Source organism: Artibeus jamaicensis, unplaced genomic scaffold, assembly GCF_021234435.1.
Source record: "Artibeus jamaicensis isolate MK-2021 breed Jamaican fruit bat unplaced genomic scaffold, CSHL_Jam_final contig_936, whole genome shotgun sequence".
NCBI classification, from domain to species: Eukaryota; Metazoa; Chordata; class Mammalia; order Chiroptera; family Phyllostomidae; genus Artibeus; species Artibeus jamaicensis.
This window is the reverse complement of record NW_026522017.1, coordinates 1,336,826-1,352,800: the sequence shown is the minus strand read 5'-3', so window position 1 is coordinate 1,352,800 and position 15,975 is coordinate 1,336,826. Positions and strand designations below refer to the sequence as shown.

General features: G+C 39.4%; 1 protein-coding gene across 4 annotated transcripts in view; it reads left to right on the top strand.

Moving 5' to 3' along the window:
- The window catches only part of PLA2R1 (phospholipase A2 receptor 1), a 117,788-nt gene that overhangs the window by 18,908 nt on the left and 82,905 nt on the right, over window positions 1-15,975 (top strand). For all 4 annotated transcript variants that reach the window (XR_005081831.2, XR_005081830.2, XM_037140427.2 and 1 more), the window contains exons 3-6: window positions 1,885-2,058; window positions 11,185-11,358; window positions 15,001-15,114; window positions 15,602-15,745. Coding sequence is in view for 2 of the 4 variants with exons in the window: in XM_037140427.2 (XP_036996322.2) it covers window positions 1,885-2,058; window positions 11,185-11,358; window positions 15,001-15,114; window positions 15,602-15,745 (606 nt within the window). In the remaining 2 variants the exon portion in view is untranslated. The remainder of the gene's footprint in view (window positions 1-1,884; window positions 2,059-11,184; window positions 11,359-15,000; window positions 15,115-15,601; window positions 15,746-15,975) is intronic.

Sequence of the window (15,975 nt, the reverse complement as noted above, 5' to 3'; positions counted from 1 at the left end):
TGTGTGCCAAGGAATAGAAAAGCATGTTTGGTTTTTTGTTTGTTTGTTTTGGTAGGAGGAAGCTTTAATTTTCACAGTTCTGTAATATTTGGCATTTATAAACAGTAAAAAAGAAAAGAAAAGAAGAGAGCAGCACAGTTAAATTATGATCCCCCAGACCTGTTTCTCAGGTTTTGTTTGGTGGTGCTCTTCATTCTTTCATCCATCTCTTCATGATCTAGTACACAGTTATTGAGCACTGATTGCTCCTCAGGCAGAGAGCCAGGCATTTGCTTTACAAAGGCCAGCAAGACAGATGTGGTCCCTGCCTCCATGGGGCTCGGTAGCGTTAGAGCATATCTTTCTAAGAACTCTATACCAGTCCTAGGAAGCAAAGCAAGGAACTCCTCAGAGCCAAGGCAAGACTTTATCCTGTACCTACAAGAAATGAATAAAGAGACAGAGCTAAAGCAGGCTATTTTTAGCACTCACTAAAATGAAGCACGTGCTGCAAACCAGCTCTCCAAATAATCTACGGTTCCAAGGAGAACATGACAGTTTGCTTTATATTAACATTTTAGCTACGTACTCACACTCGTAATGCATGCAGGGAAAGGGTGAGTTGAAGGCAGGGACCGAAACGAGAGGATGAGTCCTGAAATACCAATGGTTCTTAAACAGCCTTAACCTCTAGGGCTGGTGATGCCAGTGAGTTCAGTCCAGCCCCTGCTGATTGGGTGGAAGGGGTGGGTATCTCCACAGCCAGCCCTTTCCCTCTAAGACTTATTGATTGACAGTGGCCCTGATCAATCAATTGAGGGTAGCCCTGATTGAGGGTGGCCCTGATCTCTGTCACCACAGAAAGCCCCAGTTGAGTAATGAAAAGTTGCTTCCTGCTTAAGGCCAATGATAATGGAGAAAACAGCCAGCAAGCCCCCTGGGCACTGACTGTCATGTCTCTCTAAAACTGCAGAGGCCTCCCAGCTCATCTTCCCTCTTTACCCCCTTCATGGGTGGGTTCTGTTTGCCACACTGCACCCCCGTGAGGCTTTAAAAATGGAAATCTGATCATGTGAATTTCTCATCCAAAACCCACTCATGACTTCTCACAATGACTTTTCTTCTTCAGAAGAAGAAAAACCAAAGTCCATAATGTGGCCAGCAGGCCTCTGTGCGCTGACGCTGAACCTCCCTGACTCCGCTTCCCTTTGCTCCCCCCATGCTCTTCCCTCTTCCAGACAACCCTTTTCCAAATACTTGCTCTCCCACTTCATTCACCTCATTCTTATTCAGAACGGCCTTCTTTAACCACCTGATCCAAAATAGTACCCCTTCATACACACACACACACACACAGTCATTCTGTCTTCCTACTGTTTTGTTTTTCATCATGGTACTCATCATTCCCTGAAATTATATTTACTAGTGCATTTGTTTTATTTTTGTCTCTCCTCACTAGAAGAGAAGCTCCTTTTTGAAGGGGAACTTTTGATTTATCCATTGTTATATCCTCGGTGCTGTGCACATTAAATGCTCAATAAGTATTTACGGGATGAATAAGTTAATAAAGGCCTATGAAGCTCTTGATGTTCAGATGCTGATCACTGGTACAAGTGACATTTTAAAGTAAAACCTCCATTCAATTTTTCTTCTCATCCTTTCACATCTGTGTATGCTACTGTACCAATGCACCGTAGTTAATAAACAAACAGATAAATATATAAACACGCCATCTGTGAGCACACCCCTGAACCCAGCACACAGTTTTGCATACTAACATTCTCTAGACAGTGAGGTCCTGAGGGTTCTCTGTGGTACAGCAAGAGCTTTGCCCATTATAGGTTTTCAGTCATTAAAATCAAGCTGGCATAATATTTATTTGACTTTGTCCTTTTCTTCTCCTAGATCTGTATACTCTGAAAGGGAACAGCCACGGGACACCATGCATGTTCCCCTTCCAGTATAACCACGAGTGGCATCATGAATGTACCCGGGAAGGGCGGGAAGACAACTTACTGTGGTGCGCCACAACAAGCCGATATGAAAGGGACGAGAAGTGGGGATTTTGCCCTGATCCCAGTAAGAGTGAAATCTTCTCTTCCTCTGTGTCACGAATGAATCAAGGATGATTGGAAGGTTATCTGTATCTAAAGAAGAGCACTGGGATTGGTATAGTGAAGTCTGAATAAGCACTCTGATTCCATTTATCCAAACTTGATTTTGCATTTGTTTTTGCCTTGAAAGGACAATCCTGATGTATATTCCATTTTTCCTTCTATTCAAAAGATGTTAATTAGACATTCTTCATTAAGCTTAGTATATAAGGATGCTTTGCCCAGAATCAAATTTTAATACTCTGTGATCTCATTAACCCCAGCTTCCAACAAAATACTTAAAAACAAAAATGCATGCAGATGAAGCTCAGTTATCTTTTCAATCCACTTGCTTTTATGAGCTGCCTTAATTTCTTTAAGTCCAGAAGGCTTCTCCTGCCACTGTCAAGTCCTGGCATCAGCCGGCTGCTTGGCGATTTTTCTAAAATGGCAGTTGCCCTCATTATTCCTTAACGAGTTCTCATCTCAATTCCCTTTTCTTATGACTCAATTTCTAGGTATAACCTCAAAATCTTTTCTTCTTTCTAACTTGACTTTCAAGTTAATGACAGCTGCATATTCTAACTTTTTTCTTTTTCTTCTTTAAGTATATTTTATTGATTATGCTATTACAATTGTCCCAATGTTTTCTCCCCTTTGTCCCCTTCCACCCTGTACCCTCTCACCCTCCAGTATCCTCCCCACTTTTATTTCATGTCTATGGGTTGTACATATATGTTCTTTAGCTTCTTCTCCATTCCCTATATTATTCTTAACCTCCCCTATTTTCTACCTACCTTTTATGCTTCTTATTCCCTGTATCTTTTTTCCCCATTCTCCCCCTCCCCACTGCTAACCCTCCATGTGATTCCATTTCTGTGATTCTGTTCCTGTTCTACTGTTTGCTTAGTTTTTGTTTTGCTTTTTTGTAGGTTCAGTTGTTAATAGTTGTGAGTTTGTTATCATTTTACTGTTCAAAGTTTTTTACCTTCTTTTTCTTAGATAAGTCCCTTTAACATTTCATATAATAAGGGCTTGATAATAATGAACTCCTTTAACTTGACCTTATCTGAGAAGCACTTCATCTGCCCTTCCATTTAAATTATACCTTAGCTGAAGAAAGTAATCTTGGGTGTAGGGCATTGCCTTTCATGACTTCAAATTTGTCTTTCTTGCCCCTTCTTGCCTGTAAGGTTTCTTTTAAGAAATCAGCTGGTAGTTTTATGGGAACTCCTTTGTAGGTAAGTCTATCCTTTCCTTTTGCTACTTTTAAGATTCTCTTCTTATCTTTAACCTTGGATAACTTAATTATGATATATTTTGGTGTGTTTCTTCTTGGATCTAACATTTTTTGGACTCTTGAAACATTCTGAACTTGTATATCTAATTCTTTACCAGATTGGGGAAGTTTTCCTTCATTATTTGCTCAAATAAATTTTCAATCTCTTGCTCTTTCTCTTCTCTTTCTGGCACTCCTATGATTAGGATGTTGAAGCATTTGAAGTTGTCCTGGAGGTTCCTCAGATTCTCCTCATTTTTATGAATCCTTGCTCATTCCGTTCTGGTTGGATATATATTTCTTCCTTTTGTTCCGTATCATTGATTTGAGTTCTGGTTTCTATCCCTTCACTCTTGGTTTCCTGTATATTTTTCTTTATTTTACTTTGTATAGCCTTCATTTCTTTCTTCATTTTGTGACTGAACTCAGTCATTTCTGTGAGCATCCTGATTACCAGTGTTTTGAACTCTGCATCCTATAGGTTGTCTATCTCCTCGTCACTTAGTTCTTTTTCTGCAGCTTTGATCTGTTCTTTCACTTGAGCCATATTCCTTTGTCTCAGTGCACCTGTTACATTGTAAGGGGCAGAGCCTTAGCTCCTCGTCAGAGTGTAGTAACCCACTTTGCTGTGTTGTGTCTCTGTATGTGAGGAAGGGGTCCGAGAGGGAACAATGCTGCTTGCTTGCTTGCCTGGCTCTTGCCCCACTTTCTGTCACCTTCCTGATTTCCTACAAGCAGATTGTGCTCTTTTGGGTGCTGATTCCCAGGTGGGTAGGTTTGTATATGTTTTAGGATCCCCTGGGCCTCTCCAATGGACTTTCCTGTGAGACTGGGAGTTTCTCCCGCTGTCACAACCCCCACAGGTTTCTACAACCAGAGTTTTTAAGGCTTTATTTCCTTAAAGTGTGCTGGACCCCTGGGTTGCACACTTTGTCTCGCTCCCACAGTTGTTTCTCCCAGCTTATCTGCTCACGAATGTGAGAAAGCCTGTCTGCCAGCTACCGCCTTGCAGAGAATCCTCTTTGCCCTGGCTTCCAGTCTCCGTCCCTCCTACCAGTCAGGACGAAGGCTTCTTCTTTAACTCTTTGGTTGTCAGACTTCCATGCAGTTTGACTTTCTGACAGTTCTGTTGGGTTTTTGTTTTCAAATCAGTTATCCTTCTTTTGGTTGTGCGAGGAAGGAAAGTGTTTCTACCTATGTCTCCATCTTGGTCAGACAATTCTAACTTTTTTTCAGTTGGTACTTTACTACTTTATTTTATTTATACAAAATGTTTATAGTGGTTTCTAGGTATTGGGGCATATTTATATATACTTTTATTGTCTATATTCAATTTTCTTTACCTTGGTTCCTGCAAGTCAGAGAATATAGCTTTTACAATCTCCTCATCTTCTATTCCTACCTTCCCTTGTGTATATAATAAAATACACAAATAAATATGAAACAAAAGCAAATTGAAGATATTAACTCCAAAGAGCTTGACTGATAAATTATCTGTAGAGTTGTTTTCTAATCTAAGAGCCCAAGAAAGGGTATAAGCTTTGAAGTCAGAGAGACTAATATTGGAGTTCTCCCTTCCAATGAAGAGATCTTTAGTCTCGGTTTCCTGCCGTAAAATGGAGATTATAACAGTGCAATTAGTGTTATTGAGAGGAATCAATTAGATGATGCCTCTAAGATACTTATCATAATACCTGACAAATGATAACCATACATCATCATCATCATCTTCAAACCTAACTTATTTTTTTCATCATACACTTCTAAGTCAATGATCCTTCCTCTTTATTGTCTGTTAATGGCACCAAGCTAGGTAGGCGTAGTGGTGAATATCAAGAATGTTAGGACTTAAGACCCTTCCTTCAAAGAACTTGGCATCTAGTTGGAATACAGGGCAGACAGATTTGCTCTGTGCCAAAAAATGCAGAGTGTATTTGATAGGATGCTCTAGAATCACCTGTTCCCCGCCCCTACCACAGGATGCAGTGGGTCCAGTGTGTGGGACCCATATATCTGCATTTTTAACATTTGCCCAAGGTAATCCTGCTGCAGATAATTCTTCATTGGATAACTCATAATATAGAAGTAATTCTATGCAAAATATGTCAATATACAGGGGTGGTATTAAGACATTAAACAACAATATGGCATGGGCTATTGACCAGTCCAAGTGGAGATCTTAATCACAGTTAGGTATCTAAGACTTCTACTACTGCTGTTTAACTCTTAGCACCTGGAATGGGAAGAGGTATAGGGGAAAGAGAGAAAAGAGCCTAAGGCAGCAAAGGGCACTCAAGGAGCTCAGGACAGCAGCTCACCAACCAGCATGAAGTATTTCTTTATTGACAATACTATCAGATCATCAGCCTCCTCTGTCTAAATCTGAATGCATGCATGTTCATATATGTGCGTGTAATCCCTACACTCCTTGGATTCCTGAATTAGATGTCATATTATTTGCATCATCTTCTCTTTCCATTTCTCTCTAATAAATGTCCTTATTAAAAATAAATAAATAAATACCAAAAATATTAGCATGTATTTCACATGATCCTAATACTAGGGACATTTTTTTTAAACTACGATATTCTCCTCGAGGTTTTGCCAAGAGCACTGTCAGCATCTATTGTCACTTTTAGCCAGTTGTGGTCTCCCAGGTGGAAGCCTGGGTTCAGTGGTGCTCTGGCCTCTCACTCTCAAGAATATCTATTTGTTCAGCTTCCTACAGCTCAAAGGCTTCCTCTGCTTCACAACCTGCCAGACTCCAGCTCTCCTGACCTTTGCCACCCCAGCAGAGAGCATGTTGATTTGTACAGTGCTAAATTATAGTACCAGTTTCCTCCCTTTCTTGTTTTTCTTTTCTTTTTTTGGCTCCGGTGTAGAGTTCGGTTTTTTACATAGTATTTCTGGCCAATGTAACTCAAAATGATGTGCCAGAGACTGAAATTTGAATGAGCTGAAAGCTCTTTCCATCGAGTCAATAGTAGATAAGACAGACAGGAGTGAGTGGAATCAAATAAAGGTTTCTATTTCTGTATCTCATCTTACACAGGTTTTTTTTTTTTAGTATCTTGATGTAACATGATGCTGCCCTTTTTAAAAAGTTGATTGTAAGTGAATGAAATTTAAATCTAGCATTAACAAACACGTACACAAACACACTAGCAGTGAAGGATGAGATAAAACATATGTCACTATAGATCCTCAGGAACAAGGATGGTTTCTGAGGATCTCTCTGAGTTTTTTTCAAGGCAATTCTGGGCCATGCTAGGTCCCTCCTGGCCCATGTCATACACAGCTAGAGAGTCATGTGTATTTAGTATGAGATATTTTTAGGATATCAACCTGGGTAAGTATTTGATTGATGTTCATACACTTCACTCTGTACTGAGGAGTCAGGTGTAGCAAGGGCAGCTTTCCACCTGAGGCCAGCAAGGTAAAGCCTTTGTAATTGCTTATGGTCAGGCTTAAAAAATTACATAGAAGTTTTTAACCAGGAGTTGAACTCCCCACTGGTAAAGACAGACTTGGAGGACAAGGGAGAAAGTGAGGTGTTACGTAGGACCCCAGCTTTCCAATATGCATAACTGTTAATTACAGGTACAGATTTGGAAGAGAAAACCAAGAATTCAGGTTGAGACATGCTATCTGTGTAAATCAAGCATGTGAAAATGTGGTCTAAGCAGTTAGATATAAAGGTCTCTGTATATTTGAAGGTGATATGGAAGGCATTTATGGGAATGGGTTAAATAGTGTAGAGCATGTAACAAATAAAAAGGAAGGGGACTCAGGGCCGAATCTTAAGACCTCAACATTTAGCTTGAGTAGAACCAGCAAAGGAGGCTGAGAAGGGGTGGCTGTAGAGGTAGGTGGGTGGCCAGGCATGTGAAGTCAAGAAAATTAGAATCTATGGTAAGGAGAGGGAGGGTGCTCAAGGGCCCGATTTGACAAGGTCTGAAAGTGCTGGACGCAATTGGCAATATGGAAGTCACTGACGGCCTTGACGAGATGTCCTCTAGTTGCTGACTGAGTGGCTTAAAAAGTAAATGGAAAAGGAGGGGACACTTCCCAAATCAATCTGTGAAGCCACTGCTTCCCCGATACCAAAACCAGACAAAGACATCACAAGAAAACAAAGTACAGATCAATATTTTCATGACTACAGATGCAAAAATCTTCAACAAAATTCTAGCAAACACAGCCCAGCAACTATAATATAAAAAGAATTGCACACTATGACCAAGTGGAATTTATCCACAGAATGCAAGATTGGTTTCAAATCTGAAATCGATTAATGTAATACCCATATCGATAGGATAAAGGACAAAAACCACATGATCATCTAACCAATACAGAAAACTTTGACAAAATTTCACATTCCTTCCTTCAAAAACCCAAAACATGACGTCCTCAACTGGTAAAGAGCCTGTCTAAAAAAAAACCCCACAACCAACATACTTGAATGATAAAAGACTGAATGCTTTCCTCCTAAGATCAGGAATAGGGCAATACACCTGGGCCAATGGCAAAGCTGTACCCTTAGGGAAGAAAAATAAGACAATATGACTCGCTGGGAGGGAGGTTAGGGTTAATAAGAAGGGGGAGGAGCTCTCTTATATATAGAGAAGGAGGAGTGGCTGCATCTCAGCCATAGTCCATGATAAAATCGGTGCTGACCAAAATATACTTCAGTTCACTTAAAAAGTGGTGTAATTTGAGAGGGGGAAAATTATGTATTTATAACATCATATGAAAGATTTGGGCAATTTTTCTCTGAGTAATAGAAGATTCAAAGATATATACAACACACTTGCTTCCCTCAAGGAGTTCACAATTTAGCAACAGAAGGGATCATACAAAGACAATGAAAGCTGCAAAGAAATGTAACAATGTAATTCTAGCCCTTACATTTAAAGTTTTTAATTCAAATATACATGAGACACAAGCCTTCAATCTTGCATTTTCAGTGGCTTGGAAAGAGAGATTATATATGAAGAAGCAAAAGACCTAAGAGTAAATGCATGCAAAGTCCCCAGGCCAAGACGGAAGCCTGCACCAAGGGGACTCCTAGGGAACAATCTCTGAGGCAGAGAATGACGAACTGCAGGGGGTTTCTTGGGGTTCAATCCCTGTGGAAGGAAGGGTAGAAGTCCCGGGCAGGGTTGGAATGCAGGCCTGACTGACCCTCTGAGGTGTTCTCAAGCTGGATTTGCCCCGTGTTTGGAAGAGAGGGGCCTTATAGTCCTGCCCTGATCACTCAGGGCTTGTTGCCTGCCTTTGAGAAGGGAGACTGACGTCGGGCAGAGAGAATTCAGCCAAGGTGGTGCTCGAAGACGGTTTAACGTTGAGAGGTATCTCCTGGCATCTGGGGAAGTGAGGTCTTCAGTCTTGAAGGGAGATCGGTATAGCACATCACCGCACCCTGGTCCAGGGTGGCATTTCTACTCCTGTTACCATACAACCGGCCAGTAAGATCCATGGAGCGACTGATACACGGCCCACCTAGACAAGCAGAGAGAGGATTTGTGTTGGCCTGCGCAGAAGTACAAATTCTTATATTTTAGTTAAAACCAAATTTCAATGACAAAATGAAGTTAGAAGAATATGGGCACCTGTTGAAAACATTTGATTAGAAGTTTTCTTTCTTTTTTTTAATAATTTTTTTAGATTTTATTTATTTATCTTTAGAGGGGAAGGAGAGAGGGAGAGAAATGAAGAGGGGGAATTAACCTGAAGAATCAGCACAGATAATCCAAAACCAAGGGAAACTGAAGAAAACTGAGCTATGTAAATAATTTGCAGTACAGATAGAATCACCAGCAAGTCTCTCGCTTCACTGTTTAAGATATAGAATTGAACCAACCTACTGCGAAACCTTGTGTCCACATAGCTCCATCCATGTCCTCTGAAAGGATAGGCCCAACTCTTGGCAAAAATGGGAACAAGATCGTTCGCAGTGACTTTCAGCCACACCTTTCTTATTTACAAGGCTGTGTCCTAGAGGCTTGTAATTAGGACTCATGGTCAAATCCCTCCTCAGGGCAGGAGGTGACAGGCGGGTATTCCTGCCTCATTCCTCATCTCAGATCACCCCTTCTGACGTCCTCCCCCTAAACTCTGCTTCTCACACCTTACTGGCCTTCTAAAGGCTACTCAGACCTCCCCTTCTAGGAAGGGCTTTGTCGTTGTTGTTTTTAAGCTCGTGTTTCCCAGGGTTCGTTTCATGGACCATTGCCCGAAAATCAGGAGTGTGTTTAATGCAGGTTCCTGAATCCCACCCCAGTCTTCCTGAGTCAGAATCTCTGAGACTGAAAATATGGAATCTGCAATTTCTTTTTACTGGCCAGCTAACTGATTCTTATGCACACTTTAATTGTAAACATCCCCCACTCCTCCTTCATGACCTCAGCAGTCACACGTGATGAACTCATGTCTGATAACACTGAGTGTGTTGTCCATCTTCAGCAGGGCCTAGCATTTTAATTGAAGATAGTCTCTAAGGATTCAAGCTCAGTCAGGAAGTTTCAGCCACCAGGGCAAAGTACGAAATGTGGGTTGATGTATAAAATGATGTATGAAAATTTCCTCCTTTGCTCTTCCTTTTCATCAGTTTTACTTGGTGAGAGCCTTGTTTTCTAATCTTTTACTATTTTATATTCTTCTATAAATACACGTATCAGTCAGGAAACTCCACAGACAACCTTAGATTTATATGTGGCTTAATACTGTCTGGTTAACTAACTCAGTTTATATGCTGCAAACAGACATGAAAACATTCTACCTTCTCAAGGCCATCGAACTATTATGGGAAAAGAAAACAAAGAATTTATCGTCAAATAAGTTTGAAGTACGCTAAACTAAAATTAAGCTGTTCTTTACTACAGAACTTCTCAGAGCTTTTAAGATGCTAATGTATGTTATGAATTTCTCAGAGGAGGCTACACAGCCATTGTATCCTGTATTTTCCTGGGGAAAATCAGGGGTTTTCCAGAAGTTATTATTCTGTGGATCACTGGGGAAAGGCTGTTCTAGATTTTAACAGATGACTGTCCATCACTTACATTCATGCTGTAGCGTGGGTCACAGTGAAATTCCCTGACTAAGTTTGATTTCAGGTAATTATTGTAACTGCTTAATTCACCTTGGGTTTTGGTTTAAACTTTTAGCAAAAGCATTTAAATTAGGTCTTCATTTTTAATGAACTTCAGATTTTGGATCCATATTTCATTCTTTATTAAATTTACTTTTAAATATATTATGCAATCATTGGTCCATGTTTTACAATAGCTTTTGCTTCTCTTCCTTTTGACTGAGAAACAACTTTTTAAAACTGTCAGTTTTCCTGTTCTCAATTTTTATTGAAAACTGTGTTTACCATAGACTCATATTTTAACTCTCTTTTATTTCCCCCTAACATTTTGGTGTTTTGGTGGGGGGCCTTTGAAGCAACCATTGCATCTACCTCAGGTAAACCTTTAAATTCATGCAGCTTTTGGTGTAAAGTTCTAATGACTGCTTTCGAAAGAACACAGATGTTATTTTCATAAATACTTCACTGCTATTCCCTTCTCTTAAAAATGGTTTCTACTATTTTCCCAGAAAGGAGCTGGGCTCCTTTATCAATAATTTCTAGACTTTCCTTTAAATCTTGAAGGCGTTTACCAATGAGATAACAAGGCAGATTTCACCACAGAGACCTAGTCAAGAATCAGTAAGGCACTGAAGTTTTAGAGGTTCCAATTTGAAATCATTCCATTCAAATTTCTCCTAGAAGTATATTGCTGTTCGATAAAATAAGCTTATAGTCAATGTTTTGATGGATTTTGTTTCCAGCATCTGCAGAGGTGGGCTGTGATGCTGTCTGGGAGAAGGACCTCAATTCACACATTTGCTACCAGTTCAACCTGCTTTCTTCTCTCTCCTGGAGCGAGGCCCATTCATCGTGCCAGATGCAAGGAGGTGCTTTACTGAGTATTGCAGACGAGACTGAAGAAAACTTCATAAGGAGTAAGTAGGGGGACATTGATATTGATATAATTAAAATGGTTTAACCATTACACCCATGCATGCAAAGGTATGTTCTGAAAAAAAAGTTCCTTGGAAAATATTTTTCTTTTATTAGTACCATCCAAACTTACACCCAGAATTTTGACTTGAACTCCAGGCCGTTCGGTTTGGCACCCAACGTTCCTTATCTCCTCCTCCTTGGAGCAGAGCATCTGAGGCCCCAGCAAGGGAGCCAGAGTTTGCAGCTCGAGCAAGTGCCTGGAACACACAACCACCTAAGTTTCAAAGTCTGCTAGAGATCTTAGCCATTCAGTCCCCATTAAGAAATAATAAAGTCATTTATCAAGTAAGGTCTTTCCTATTACTCACTGTGTACAGGTACATATAGGCCTTCTGGTGGATTCCAAAGAATTAAAAATTTAGCTAGAAAAGCAAAAGCAGACACATGGTAACTAACGCTATAAGAGAATAATATAAGATGTCAGAAGAACTGTGATAATGAGCTGGGTCTTGTGACTCAACTATCACCTAACCTCTCCTCTTACTTCTCCTTTAAAGAGTAAATGTGTTTGTATATGTATATATATAGCTTTTTAAAACTTTTGGAAACATTTAGAAGTGTCACAAAATTTGTCACTTTCATTGAAAGTTTCTGACACTTTTTTCAAATTGTATTGCATACGTAGTACATGTTTATTCTAGAATAATTTAAAATTTTCATGTATACAAGAAGAAAAATAAGCATCTCATAATTCCACAATCTGGAGAGAAACATGTTTTTTAACTAAAACCCAGGTGCATGCAGGTATGCATAGTATCTCTGACAAATGGTACTGAATAAAATTAGGAGGCAGCTATTTCACAGTGGTTAGGAGTGGGGACCCGAGAGTCACCTGCCTGGGTTTGAATCCCATCTCTACCACTTACTAGCAAGGCTATGCAAGCAAGAGATTTAACCACTCTGCTTCCCAACTACCTTCCTCTATCAAATGGAAATAAAAATAATGCCTACAGCTTGGCAGTGTGGATTACATGTTCTGACGCATGTGAAGTCTTAGAAAAATGCCTGGTACACACAACAAACATTCAATATGTGTTATCTATTTAACAACCACACACACAGTTTGGTAACACACTTATTTATCTTTATATAATGAATATCTGTCCATGTCTACAATATAAATAGATAGATATAATTATTTATGTTTTTATTTGTTGCCATCACAAGCCATCCCTGCACACAACTTTGTGCATAGATTCCAATTACTTTTCTGTAAGTTTGTAGAAGTAGATTCACTGGGTAAAAGCAGAAGCACACCTAACACTTCTGAAAATCATTAATGTCTGCAAGAAAGATTTAACAAATACATAAACAGTGCATTTCTGCTCCTTCCCCCACAGACATGCAAAAGTGGAAAATTATCATTGAAACTGATTTGAATCATATTTCAGAAAAACGCTCATTTCCAAAGTCATTGTTAGCCAGTAATAGTTTTCATAGAAAATTCTGCACACCACATATGAATGACAATTGGATCTGTCTTGACCCCAGGATTTCTAATAAGAGCGTTTGGACTTACTCATAAAACTTAAATAACAGTTAAAAAATACCAAAGTTTTTAATCTAAATACCACAATTCTATAATTAGACTTTGGGGATTGTTTAAGAAAACAGAAATCTGTTCATAATAGGGAAGCCCATTCTGATCAAGGTATTTTTCGATGACAATAGGCTACTGTTTCTTGCTCATCACTGATGAACACTAATTATGGTATAAGGAATTACCAAAGCTCTCACAGATGCCAAGAAATATCCCAAAGAATTTAGGTTTGAGTTTGTTATTATAGAATTACGAGCCAATTTAATTTTAAAAGTAAAATAGACTGTTTAGGTACCTTTAAACACTGATTATAAATTGCTCAATGATTTTAATGTATATTGTTAAAACAATTACACAGAGGGTATTCAAAATAATTCTAAGTTAAGAATAACAAATATTTAAATATTTTAAGTAGATTATTTGAAAATATCACTTCATACCTATGTCCGTATGAAATGTGAAAATGTCTTCCTCTTGTGAGTCCATCTTCCAGCCCACCTCCTCTTATTAGGATGTCATCTAATCAAAGCCATTGAAAGGACTAACCTAATCGACATTAGGAAGAGACTCTATCTTAATGCCTCCAGAATTTGGAAGGGCAGGGCCCATGAATTTATGCTGTTTCTGTTCAGTTTCCCGGGCTCTTGGAATTATAAAGCACCTTTTTCTCTGTCCTTATTTAGATTCTTCTGCTTGGTCACTATTGTATTGAAATATGCAATTACAGAGAAAGCGGCAACCTTGTTGGTGAATACGTTGACCTCTACAACCTGGGTGACCATACAGTGGACATCCAAACTGAGACTCTTGAGCGTAAAAACAGTTGTGGTTCATGATTACTCTGGAACTACCAACATAAACCATGAGTTTTCCAGGCAAACTGGGATATACAGTCACCCTATTTATAACTCTTATCTGTCTGGGTCTCCATGTCAGGCAGGGCCCCTTCAGCTGGTGCAAAATAAATCGGGTTCCAAAGCAGAGGAACCAGGAGAGAACAAGGCTCTCCTCTTTTTTCCTGTACTTTTTTTAAATTGTACTTTTTGAAAACTGCTCTCCTTTATAGATAAAAAGTTTAAATGGGTAAAGAAGGTCAAATAGATGATGATGAATGGAAACTTAACTAATTGCAATAACATAGGGAGATATCAAATTTTTAGGTTGTACACCTAAAATGTATATACTGTATTAACCAATGTTATCTAAATAAACAAACAAACAAATAAGATTAAGTGGCAATATTTGAAAGTGTTACAAAATTAGTCAATTTCACTAAAAGTTTCTGACAGTCTTTTTCCCCCAAAATTTTATCGTAACTGTAGTACGTTTATTCTAGGACAATTTCTTAAATTCAGGTGCACAGAAAGTAAAAAACCACGAAAGATTTTTCTTCATTTTGTAGTTTTAATAACCATATTTTTCTGCACAAGCGTGTCAGCGCACATGTTTATACACAGCATTTATAACCCAAATGGCATTGAATGAAACCAGGAGGAGCTGTGGCGCAGGGCTTAGGTGTAGGAGCCACAGAGCCAGCCTGACAGAAAACAGTTGAAGACTCATTTGCATTGTGAATCCCTCTGGGTCCTCTGGTCACTTGGACCCAGACTCCTCAGCTGGAGTCCTGAGTCTCCAAGCTGAAGTCACCAGTCACGTGCAGCGAGAAAAGAAAGACTTCCCAGAGCGGCCCTGGACACTTCCTCCTCACCTTCTAGAACCCTAAGGGCACACAAACTAGGTGGTCTCAGAATTGTAGCCGTGCATCCTTGGATGGATTGACAACCATTGAGAGGCCACATTTATAGATGCTTAGATAACACTTCCGAGCTGCCATCAGTGAGCCTGCGGGAGGCTGTTGTGCTTCTCAAGACCAGGGGAGGCTGGCTTTTTACCCTGAAGCACCAGGGTGGGGTTAGTAGCACTTAAACCCTTTTCTGTCTTTGACGGGAGTTAATTTATGACTCTGTGCTCCAGAAATAGAAAAACAAGGAGGAAATATAACACTGATTTTTTTGAAACCCCATATTTCTGCTCATTTCAGAGCATTTAAGCAGGGGAGCAGTCGAAGTGTGGATGGGTCTGAATCAGCTGGACGAGCATGCCGGCTGGCAGTGGTCTGACAGAGCTCCGCTCAACTATCTGAACTGGAACCCAGGTACCCGCAGGGTTTGATTTATCTTCAACAGGCAGCATCTTCCCTCAGCTGGAACAGCAGCTTTGCCCACACACTTACAAAGCATGTTATTTTGAAAGTGGCTTACAAAAATTTTTAATCCTGACTTAATTCCTGTAATGCTTTTCCAGACAAGAAAATGGAGGCCAAGAAGGTAAGCTGTGCATTTAACCAAGGTTTCAGGAGGATGTGGCTCAGAGCCTAGATTCTAGTCAGCTGTTTTAAAAATAGCCACAAAGAGCAAAATATTTCTATACTTTCAAACAATAAAATCAGCTGCCGTCTATTCTGGGAAGTCATTTTCTTGTCATACCTGGGCTCAACTGCAAAACCTTAAGTATAACAAAACATCGTAAAGGATTCACAGTATATGCCAAAGAGAAGGTTGTTTCCTTGATGCTAAAACGACATTTCAATATTAAACTAACCGATTTTGCTTCTAACATCAAACCCTCCCACTGTATTTCAGAAATAAATTTTGACCCATTTGTTGAATATCACTGTGGAACATTTAATTCATTTATGCCAAATGCCTGGAGAAGTCGGGACTGTGAGGCCACCCTACCTTACGTGTGTAAAAAATACCTGAACCACACTGATCATGAAGCAGTCGGTAAGTGTTTTCATTTTAAGTCCTTCTTATGAGTTGCTTACTTGTCCTTTCAATATATTCAAAGTCCTCCATTTTGCTAATAACTCATAATTTACATTTAGCTAAGGCTAGCTTTATAATTATAGGAGTAAAAATGTGTAACAAGATAATACCTTATATCTAAAAGTCGCCATGAATTTAACAAATGCATTTAGGTTTTTACTAAAAACTAAGTCAAAGTAACATAAGCA